The sequence below is a fragment of the Plecotus auritus genome (genome assembly GCF_963455305.1).
Source record: "Plecotus auritus genome assembly, chromosome: 10".
NCBI lineage: Eukaryota > Metazoa > Chordata > Mammalia > Chiroptera > Vespertilionidae > Plecotus > Plecotus auritus.
The window spans coordinates 35559215-35570621 of NC_137785.1; the positions used below are offsets into that span (position 1 = coordinate 35559215).

At 48.9% G+C, this 11407-nt stretch overlaps 1 protein-coding gene across 2 annotated transcripts; it reads left to right on the forward strand.

Annotated features, from left to right (window-relative positions):
* The first annotated feature begins 511 nt into the window (after nt 1-511).
* EIF3K (eukaryotic translation initiation factor 3 subunit K) lies at nt 512-11094 on the forward strand. Of its 2 annotated transcripts, none has more exons than XM_080645139.1 (8): nt 512-924; nt 1680-1778; nt 3795-3915; nt 5651-5725; nt 8148-8214; nt 8335-8412; nt 9827-9952; nt 11029-11094. In XM_080645139.1, the coding sequence occupies exons 1-8, from the start codon at nt 866-868 to the stop codon at nt 11058-11060; spliced, it is 657 nt and encodes a 218-aa protein (XP_080501265.1). In that variant the 5' UTR covers nt 512-865; the 3' UTR covers nt 11061-11094. The 2 variants fall into 2 exon arrangements, with proteins under 2 accessions (XP_080501265.1, XP_080501266.1); XM_080645140.1 differs by having other exon boundaries at nt 784-924; nt 1680-1824.
* The last annotated feature ends 313 nt before the right edge of the window (nt 11095-11407 follow it).

Below are 11407 nucleotides of genomic sequence, written 5' to 3' on the forward strand. Positions count from 1 at the left end.
CCTGGATACGCATATGCACACATGTGGGTGTACCTAGACCAACAGTGAGAGTAAAAGCTTAGTGTAGCCCAACGCGCTGAGTTGTTGTTATATACCTCCATATATATAACACACGCCTGTACATTCATGCCTGCCTGCAGTGTTTAGAATCTGTATCCACATAACTTATGACGACACACATGGAGAGCTCGCTTTCACCCAACATACTGTAGGTGCAAATCTGCGGAATTCAGGAGTCCCTCACCCCTGCCCCTCCTGGGCAGACCATCCCAACAGCTTTGCGGGCCCCTACCCCTGGAATTAGGGTGGAGCATGGGGGCCAGTTTCAGGCTTTGAAACTATGGAGCTCAGGATCCTGCTGGGGCCCAAGGCTGGGGGAAGAGCTTGGATCACGGCTCAAATAGAGGGCTACTACGTCCATTCCAACAGTTTTGTAAGTTCAGTGCGGCGAGCACCGCGACGTGCGCGCACACCGGCGGAGGCTCGCCTCCTTCCTAGCGAGTTCGCGCGCACGGCCTGAGGACTGGAGCTCGACGCCCGCGAACAGCTTAGCCCCGCCCGGCGCCCCGAGACAGCGCCAGCGCATTGGGCTACACTAAGCTTTTACTCTTGCTGTTGGTCCAGTTCGGGTGGAGAGTGTGCGCACGCGCCAACGGCGCCTCCTGGGAAGAAATCACGTGGCAGCCGGAAAGCGTGGCAGCCACCGCAAGAACCTTCCCCCCCCCCCCCGCTTCTTCGCCTCGGGGCTAGAGAGAAAACAGCGACGTAGTTTCCGTTTCCGCCATCTCTTCCTCTTCCGGTCCTCTAGGACGCCGCACCGGCCGGTACTGCGGCTCCATCCCCTGGGTGGGAAGCGACCGCAGGCATGGCCATGTTCGAGCAGATGAGAGCGAACGTGGGCAAGTTGCTCAAGGGTATCGACAGGTCTGAGCCTGGTCGGAGGGAGAGCTTCTGGTCAGCGGGGTGGAGGAGAGCCTTTTTGGAGACCGCAAGGGGGTGGTCAGGGTCCTGGGCTTGCCCTGGGGTGGGATTTCCCAGTCTTCTGGGGGAGATGTTTAAGGAAAACAGCATTGCAAGCGTCTAGAGGCGGGAGATAACCTTGCCTTGTCTCCCCTCTTTAATTGTCTTAAGGCCTCTCAGCCCCTCAGTTTTCCTCTCAACTGTGACAGTGCTCTTCATCTCTACCTTCTTTTCTCATATCATTCATTCAACACATGTACACTGTCAGCGCCGGGCAACGTTGGGGACCAGAAGTGACCAAGACAGCCGCTGGCCATGCTTTCATGGAGTTCCCAGTTCAGAGTCACGACAAAACTGTCAATAGATAGTGATAGCTGAGAGCAGTCAGAGCTGCGATGGGGGAAGCACAAGCAGATTGATCAGAACTGGAATGGGAGAAGCTAGAGCAGGGAGGATGGGGCTGGAACAGGGGTGAGGTCTGGAGAGGGGAGCCCAGGTATACAGGTTGCAATGACTGATTGAGAGGTTGGGAAGCATCCTAGGCATTAGACCCCTGGCTCCGATGGGATTTAGAGCTTAGGCTCAGGTCTGAGATATGGGTAAGATAAGGGAAGAAAAGGAGGAAGGAGCAGGTTGCTGTGCCCACCCCCATCCTCAAAAAAAGTAACTGGCCTCAGCTCCTGTCTCCTCTCTGCTCATCCATCTTGATTCTTCTCTAGATACAATCCTGAGAATCTGGCCACCCTGGAGCGCTATGTGGAGACACAGGCCAAGGAGAATGCCTATGATCTGGAAGCCAACCTGGCTGTCCTGAAGCTGTGAGTGTCTGCCTCCAACCCCAATCCCATGCCAGTGACCAGCAAGGTACCACTTCCAACACTGGGTGGTACAGGAGTAGGGAGTAGCTTACAGCATGAAGCATCTTTTGTTGTGCAAAACTAGGAATCCAAGGAAGTTAGAGCAGGAGGATGGATTTTTTTAAAAATATATTTTATTGATTTTTACAGAGAGGAAGGGAGAGGGATAGAGAGTTAGAAACATCAATCAGCTGCCTCCTGCACAACCCCCACTGGGGATGTGCCGGAAACCAAGGTACATGCCCTTGACCAGAATCGAACCCGGGACTCTTCAGTCTGCAGGCCGATGCTCTATCCACTGAGCCAAACCAGTTAGGGCAGGATGGATGTTTTTTAAAAGGTAATTATAAAACACACATACAGGCTAGTACATAAAACAAATATAGTTGGCTCTCCATATCCACAGGATCCACATCAGTGGAAAGGTTGAAAACATTCCCCTAAAAATGTGATGTTGCTGATGTACTGTGTAGTTAGACCTACTATGGTTATATCTGTATTGAACATGTACAAACATTTTTCTTGTTATTCCCTAAACAATACAGTATAACAACTATTTACATGGTATGTAATTGTATTGGGTATTATAAGTAATCAAGAGATGGTTTAAAATGTATGAGAGGAGCTCTAGCCAGTTTGGCTCAGTGGATAGAGTGCCGGCCCGTGGACTCAAGGGTCTTGGGTTCAGTTGCAGTCAAGGACACGTACCTCGATGCAGGCTCGATCCCCTGCCCTGGTTGCTGTGCAGGTAGGAGGTAACCAATCAATGTGTCTCTCTCACATCCATGTTTCTCTGTCTCTCACCCTCCCTTCTACTCTCTCTAAAAATCAGTGGAAAGATATCCTTGGGTGAGGATTAACCAAAAAGTAAAAATATGTATGAGAGAACGTGCATCAGTTATATGTAAATACTACACTGTTTTATGTAAGGAACTTGGGTCTGTGGATTTTGGTATGCACAGGGGGTCCTGGAACCAAGCCCTTGTGGATACCGAGGGATTGCATATTGTTTAAACAGTAATTATAAATTCACCCATATGATCACCATCCATATTGCAAAACTGAGTGTTGCTAACAACTCAAGCCCTTTGCCCCACATGTCTTATGTCAGCCACACCTATCGCCCACTCTGGTAACCACTCTTAGGTTCTAATGGCCTGACTTAATGTGAGTTTACCACACATGCATGCATCCTGATCACCTTAGCTGAAGATTGCCTGTTTTGAACTTGATGCAAGTAGAGTCCTACAGAACAAGTTCTGCATCTGGCTGCTTCCACTGAGCACTGCATTAATGAGGTCCAGCCATTTTCTGTGGCTGCAGTTTTTATCTGTTTTCCTGTAACAAACATTTGGGTTCCTCTCCCTCAGTACTTTATTAGCACACAGCTGTGTAATTTTTACGATTGCATAGCTTCAGTTTTAACATCTGTACAATAGATGTACTTAAGGGGTTCTTTAGGTTGTTATTGGTGATCGCTACTTAGGGAGTATTCACCATGTGGTAGTTGCTGTGCTATAAGCTTTGCATGTATTAACTCACTTAGATGCTGTATTGTCCTTGTGAGGTAGATATGGTTGTAATTGCCCCATTTTGCAAGGGAGGAAACTGATATACAGAATTTAAAATAAGAAGTCCATGGTCACTCAGCAGGGAAGTTTAAACCCAGGCATTCTGGTTCCAGAGTCCTAAACCACTATTCGAGACTTCTCTCTGTACTCATTTACTGGTATTTGTGAATCAGTTAATAGTATCTTGTCTTATTGGTGGTTGTGAAAATTAACTGTCCTTGTTGACAGCAGGAAAGTAGGGTCAGGGAGGTCACAAAGCCAGAGAATCTGTGGTTGGGATTGGAGCCCAGGCATGTATAGTTCCCAGGCTCTGGGCCAAAGCAGTGTATACCCTGCCTCACACCTGGTGAGGCTTCTGGGACCTGGAGATGCCACCTGTTGCTGTGTCTCTTGTTTCCCTTCTCAGGTACCAGTTCAACCCAGCCTTCTTTCAGACCACTGTTACCGCTCAGATCCTGCTAAAGGCCCTCACCAACCTGCCCCACACTGACTTCACCCTTTGCAAGTGCATGATCGACCAGGCCCATGTATCCTTCTAGTTCTTGGGCCCACGTGTGTGTGGTAGGAGGCAGGGGCAAGAAAGATCATTTCACTGGGAAGTGGTCTGTGAGTTAGTCACACTTGAGTGCCTGCTCTGGGCTTGGCCCAGTGCTGGGTAGGGCTGGGGCCCTGTGGTGGTTAAGACAGGCCTGTCCCATGTTAGTGACAGCCTCGTGTATTCAGGGCTCAGGGTTAGAGGGGCCAGAGGAGGCACCTGACCTTTCCTGGATGTTAGAGCTTCCTGAAGGAGAGACCATCTGAAAGATGAGGAGTTAGGTGAAGTGGTAGGGAAGGTGATCCAGGCAGAGGGAACAGTATGTAGGGAGGCCTGGAGGAAAAGAAGAGCTCAGTGCTGTCTTTTAAAGGCTATAGAAGTTCAGCATAGCCATGCCATAGCTTTCAAAGTGGAATTTGGGAGGGCACCAGGGAGCTGTAGAGTGATGGGGGTAGATTTATGCTTTAGAGAGATTCTCATGAGGATTCTAGTTGAGTAAAGACCACCAGGCCAGAGGCAGGAGGGGCTGGGGGCTGGGCACCAGGCAGAAGCCATGAAGAGCTGGATTGTCAGCTAAACTTCATTTGATGTATCCTCATTGCCTACCTAGCACGGTACTGGCCTCCAATGAAAAACTTTTGAGTGAAAAATCAATGAATTGGATCCCCCCACCTCCCCTTGCTTTTTTGTAGCTGATCTAACACTTAACTAGGAAAGCCTCTAACTTTCCTTTAATTCCTTGAGAAACTTGGCAGAGTCCCCCCACCATGCTGGGCCCTATGCTCCCTAGTGATCACCATCCCAGGGTTGCCACTACTTGCCTATTACTGGCTGAGCTGAGAAATGGCTGCTTACTATTGGACCTGTTCTGCCAGGTGTGTCCATGAGAGTGTCTCCCTTCTGAGAAATTGTTCACCTTCTCCAGGGTTCTGTTCTGGTGGTTTTGAAAAAAATAGGCATACGGTACACTGTTAAAAGTACAAAAAAAAAATTATATAGGGGGAAAATGGCTTCTCTCCCCTGTCCCACAGCTCCCCCAGTCCCCTCATAGGAGGTAACTATTGTTTGCTGTTCTTAGGGACCTTTCCACAGATATCCTGTAGCTACATAAGTACAGCTGTGTATGTTTATATTCACACTATATATAAATCGTGCACCTGGGCGGGGGTGGGGGGGGGGGGTCCCTCAGCCTGGCCTGCACCCTCTCGCAGTCTAACATCCTTAGCACTGTCGTGGAGGCGGGAGAGGCTCCCCCTTGCCAGCCAAGAGCCCGACTTCTGGCTGAGCACCCCCCAACACCACCCTCCCGTGGGAGCACAGCACACTGAACACCAGGGGGCAGCTCCTGTGTTGAGTGTCTGCCCCCTGGTGGTCAGTGTGCATCATAGTGACCGGTTGTTCTGCCATTCGGTTGATTTGCATATTAGCTTTTTATTATATAGAAAAGGATATGTCCCCCACCCAAATCATAAGCTGTTATGCACATTGTTCTGCATCTTTTTTTTCATATCAGCGTGTCTTATGTTCTATGGGAGTTGGCTCAGTCTCTGTGGACAGTCAGTGATTGATGTCATTGTCCCCATCATTGGATAATTCGGTTGTCTCACCTTTTGCCATTATGACCCGGGCTGCAGTGACCAGAAGAGGTGGGTAGGGAGGGCTGGCTTAGGACTTCACAGTATGCTCCTCAGGCTCTAGGACCATTTTCCCTTAACGTTTTCCTCCAGCAAGAAGAACGGCCCATCCGACAGATTTTGTACCTTGGAGACCTGCTAGAGACCTGCCACTTCCAGGCCTTCTGGGTAACTTCCCTTGGATCCAAGGGCAGGATGGGTGACTGGGCCACACAGAGCGGACTGATGAAAGTAATGACCATGCCCGTTATTGGCTTCCTGTGTTCAGGGCTTTGCAAGCAGGATCTCATAGAATCGTGATCCTCACACAGAGCCAGGGCTCCCAGGTTGCCCCCTTTGCCCACAGGGCTCAGGCATCCTTCCAGTAAAAGTCCTCCATCATCTGAACTGCCCCCTTTCTTGTTCTGACTGGAACCTGATCCTCCACTTCTGCAGCTTCCTAAATGGGACCCACTGCCCCATAATTTTCTTCAGCAATAATTTCTCCTTCCTCTGGCCATTAATGTTAAACATTTCCACTCTCTGACCACTTCCTCCTAGCTTTCCAGCTCCCCCACTGTGAGGTCTCCAACTGACATTCTTAGGCTGACCAGCACTCCAGTCCTTTGTTCTGTTTCCTCTTAGCAAAAGTCATGCATCCCTCCTCCCCAGGATCCCCCCTTCCCCTCCCACCACGCACACACACCTGTATCTGAGATGATATAACAGGCTAGAGAAAAAGCCATCCAGAGCACGTGACAACCCAGATCCACATCCTCCACCCTTCTTGGCCTAGGGCTAAGCTCTTGCTTCCCTCCCCAGTTTATTCCCGCCCACTCACCTAGACAGCTCTTCGGACCTCCCCTCTCACCCACCCTTCTCACCTCAACTTATGATCTGGTTGCTTGTTTTGTGGGAAAATAGAAGCAGCCAAAAGCAGAACTCGCACATGTCCCTCTTATGTCAGGCCATCTGGTGCACTGTCCCCTTTCCCTTGCACCCACTCAGTGGTGTTACAATAGCAATTCTCCCTGTCTTGTAACATCAAACGTGGCCTTCCTGGGTTATTTGTGTCACCATAGAACATGCCTACTCTGGAGTTCTAGCATAACAAAGAGCTCTTGCCCCCACCGTGGTGGCTCAGCGGTTGAGTGTCGACCTATGAACCAGGAGGTCACTGGTCTGATTCCCAGTCAGGGCACATGACCGGATAGTGGGCTCGATCCCCAGTAGAGGGCATGCAGGAGGCAGCCAGTCAATGATTCTCATCATTGATGTTTTTATTTCTCCCTTTTTCTGTGAAATCAATAAAAAATATTTATTTTTTTTAAAGAGAGAGCTGTCCCTGACCTCCACATTCGCTCTGTCTCCTACCCCCTTTCTCTGCGCCCCTTTATAGCCACACTCTTGGCTAGGGGACTGGCTACCCAGTTTGCCCAGGTCTTTCCAGGTTTTAAAACTACAAATGTCACATCTCAAAACTCCTCAGTTTCAGGTAGGTGGGGACTGTTGGTCACCCTGTTCCTGGGACAGATTGCCTATGGTCAATCTTCCCTGCTCACTTGAACCCACTCCAGGCTTTTGTGAGCAACCCTCTGACCCTGCTCCCCAACACAAACACACTCCATGAAACTTGTCGAGGTCAACAGTTGCTAGATTCAGTAGGCAGTTCTCAGTCCCCCATCTTACCTGTCCTGTCAAATCCTTTAATCACTTGGCTTCCAAGACAACTGCTCTCTTGACTTTCCTCATACCTCACTGGCTACTCCTTGTCCTTGTGGCTTCTGCATTTCCCTCACTAATGTTGGAAGGTGCCTTTGCTGAGAAGATGACATATGAATAGAAACCTGGGGGAGGAGAGGAGAGTTCCAGACGCAAGAACAGTCAGTGCAGCCTAGCCAGGTAGCTCAGTTTGTTAGAGCTTCCTGGCCAAGGTTGCGGGTTCAATCCCCAGTCAGGGCACATACAAAAGTCAACCAATGAATGCATAAATAAGAGAACAACAAATCGATGTTTCTCTTTCCCTCTCCCTTCCGCTCTCTAAAAATTAATAAAATTTGGAGTGAGGGGGTAAGTGGGAGGAGGTGAGGGCATAGATCTTGTGGGCCATTGTAGGACATGGTAGGCTTTTTCTCTGAGTGATATAGGAGCAAAGGGAGTGCATTTAGCTAATCTGTATCTGTCCCCTCTCTGAACTGGGTTCTGCCTACCAGATTTAAGCCCTAGGTTTAATTTTGGGCAAATCACTTAACTGTTCTGAGCCTTGGTTTCTTTATCTCTAAAATGGGCATAAAAATAGTAACCGTTACATCATAGGGTTGCACACAGAAGAATGGCTGGCATGTGGGGGTCGATGGCTAATATTTTTAATATTAGCTTTTTTTTAAAAAAATATATTGATTTTTTTACAGAGAGAAACAATCAGCTGCCTCCTGCACACCCCCTATTGGGGATGTGCCTGCAACCAAGGTACATGCCCTTGACTGGAATCGAACCTGGGACCCTTGAGTCCGCAGGCCGACACTCTATCCACTGAGCCAAACCGGTTAGGGCAATATTAGCATTCTTGATATTAATATTAAAATTGTCAACATTGTCATTCCTCTCACAGCAAGCCCTGGATGAAAACATGGACCTTTTGGAAGGTATAACTGGTTTTGAAGATTCTGTCCGAAAATGTAAGTCCCTTTTTGAAACTGAGCTCCCAGGCAGGGGCGAGGGGAGGCAGGTAGGAAGTGTCAGTAGGGTCCTGGGAGGGGGGCGTGGCTCTTTACCATCTTTGTCCCTGACCTCCACAGTTATCTGCCATGTTGTGGGTATCACTTATCAGCACATCGATCGCTGGCTGCTGGCCGAGATGCTCGGGGACCTGACCGGTAAGATGCTCTCTGGGTCCCTAGTGCCAGCCTAGGAAGTTCAGGGTAGTCTGGGGTAATGGGCCTCAGCCAGCTCCTCTGATGGATCTATCTCTTCCTCACCCTGTGGTTATTGAAGGCCCAGCTCAGGAAGGAAGGAAGGAATTGGTATAAGACATTCCCTTCCTTAGGGAAGATATATCACATTCATTCGTTTATTCTGTATTAATTATTGAATGGCTGCTGTGTGCCAGACACTGTTCTGTCCACTGGTAATTCATGCAAGACAGCTTGTAGAGTAGGGCGGGGGCAGCATTTGAACAATTGCAGCCTGAGGGCAGAGCAAATGTGAGGACCCTCAGGCAGGGGGGCTCTGTCATGTTCCCTCGGTGGCTGGAGCAGAGTGCTTGTAGGTGTGGGTGGGTATATGGGGAGTCGATAGCAGAGAAGTGGTGGTGGGAGGGAGATCTCTAGATATAGCAGAGCCTTCAAAGACTTTGACCTTTACTTTGAGTGAGATGGAGCCACAGAGGGTTCTGAGCAGGGAGGACATGATCAGATTTATGTTCTTAAAAGATCCTTCTAATAAGAAAAAGGTGTGTGTGTGTGTGTTTGCACATTTTTGCAAAAAGAAACACAGGAAGGAAAATAAATAAAAGATAAGGAAAATGGGGCAAAGGTGAGGGGGTTGAGAACAGGGAGAGAGGGGTGGGTTTGGAGTGAGATTTCTCTGAGTACCTTAGACAGTTTTGCCTTTTGATCCAGTTAGTTTTTTGTGGGGGGTTTTGTTGTTTTAATGGGAGCTAACTTTGACTTGATTGCACGCTTTGTGTCGGGCACTATACTGTTTTACATCAGATAGGTGTTTGACATACTTTAAAGTGAAATTAAACCAAAAGGGGATGAAACAACCTTAAAATTGAAAATAAAAGATGAATCTGGATCACATTGATAATGGTTAATTATTTCCAGTTACAGTACACCCTCTTGCCCTATATCCTTAGTGGCATATTTTCCAAGGGTGAAAAAGAACTGCAAAGAAATTCTCAAACCTGATAACCACAGGCTTATTGTTCGTGGTAATGATGGCATCGTGATTTTGAAACCATTTCATGCAGGTCGTGGGAAAAAGCAGTTACATAAATACACTGTGGCTATTAGAAACCAAGGTTTGCACTGGGAGAGAAAAGAGATAAATAGAAAATAAGACAAAAGTCCGTGTGACATGTAGGATGAGAAAGGTAAAAAGCTCCCCTTGGCAGCCGTCTGGAGAATGAACTATAGAAGCGCAGAGGTGCTGCTGCTGTCCAGATAGAAAATGCTGTTGGCTTCTGAAGCATTTGGGCAAGGAGGGTGCCTGGGCTTTTGGTTCCCAGGACCCCTGGTACTGCAGGATTGGGTGACCAAAACCCCTGTGCTGCTGTGTCACCTGCAGACAGCCAGCTGAAGGTGTGGATGAGCAAGTATGGCTGGAGCGCTGATGAGGCAGGCCAGATCTTCATCTGTAGCCAGGAAGAGAGCATTAAACCCAAGAACATTGTGGAGAAGATCGACTTTGACAGTGAGTGGTACCCTGAGGCCTCAGGGTGGGTGGCTCAGCAGGTGCCCTTCCACAGAGACCCGGGCTAGGAAATTTGCATCTGCCAGACTCCACTGACCTCTTCTGTCCCAGGGCTACCGCCCAGGAAGGAAAAGCAGGGAGTACTGGTGTCCTTCCCTAGAACTTTCAGGCCCTGTGTCCTGCCCCACAGCACTCAGTAAGACTTCCAAGGGCCTGGAGTGGCCTTGAGAGTTGTCCCCACACATTTACTGGTTCCTGGGGCTCTGTCCCATTGTCTCTCCTTTATCCTTGGGGCTCCTGGGGCCTCAGCCCTGGCATCTGCTCAAACGCAGCAGAATGCCAGAAAGTACAGGCTCTGAAGTTAGGCTAGTGGGTGGGAATCTTGGTTCTGCACTTTATGGCTGTGTAACTTTGGGCAAGTGATTTTACTGCTCTGTGCCTCAGTTTTCTCATCCAAAATATGGGTAAAAGAGCATCAATAATAATGACAAACACTGTTTTTTCACACTTGAGTCAGTTTGTCCTCTCATCATCCTATAAGGTGGGTACTATTAAAGAGACTTATTGGTACAACAAGGCTTCTCAGTGCAAACCAGTAAACTTGGTGCCTATTGAGGAATCAGATTGCGTGGGCACTTGGGTACTGTAGACCCTCACTCTGAGGTACCTGTTCTATGTAAGAACTTACTGGAGCAAATGGTTCAGTGAGGAGATGCAAGTCTAGCACAGAGTGTCTTGCAAATAGTACATGTTACTACGATAATAGTGAGTAACACTATCAGGCATTGTTCTACTGCATCCTTAATCCTATCCTAGTTAGGATAGATGCTTCCTACAGGTGGGGAAACTGATGTACCTGGTACCTGGCAGAGCTGAGACTTGAACCTGGGCCTCCTTGCTCCAGAGTCCAGACTTTTAACTACTGCCACAAACTGCCTTTGTGATAGTGACTAGGGCCCAGAAGGGAGTTGTGATCTGTTGACTTTAAAGAATTGTGGGTGCTATAGTTGGTGACTGGAACTTTGTCTCCCATTTTGCCCACATTGACCCTTGGTCTCACCTTCTCTTCTCAACAGGTGTGTCCAGCATCATGGCCTCCTCCCAGTAACTTTGCAGGTGCTTAATAAAGATTTATTGCCTTAGCCTTGTTGTCTCCTTACTGGCTTCCAACTCTGTCCCTCATCCACCAGAGGGAGCCCTGGAGCAGGCCTCTGCTGGCCCTGTGCTGGGGCCCCCCAGTGGCAGGGCTTCCATCTTTTTTCTTCCCTTCCTCTTCTTTGCCTGCCCCACCCCTGCAACTGACTTTCCACCCCCACCTTTCTGATCTGTCAGGTCCCCAGGAGAGGGCAGGTAACAGTGAGTCAGCAGGAAGGAGAGTGTGAATGGGACAGGAGCCCAGCCCTGCAGCTGGCTCTAGCCTGGGCTCTTAGGTACTCTGGAAAACCTAGCCGAGCA

What these genes read in the sequence shown, in the direction of transcription:
- EIF3K (XM_080645139.1), top strand. Translation starts at nt 866, where the DNA reads ATGGCCATGTTCGAGCAGATGAGAGCGAACGTGGGCAAGTTGCTCAAG. An exon ending in TTGCTCAAGGGTATCGACAG is followed by an intron (nt 925 to 1,679) that starts GTCTGAGCCTGG and finishes ATTCTTCTCTAG; the next exon opens with ATACAATCCTGAGAATCTGG. An exon ending in GCATGATCGACCAGGCCCAT is followed by an intron (nt 3,916 to 5,650) that starts GTATCCTTCTAG and finishes GTTTTCCTCCAG; the next exon opens with CAAGAAGAACGGCCCATCCG.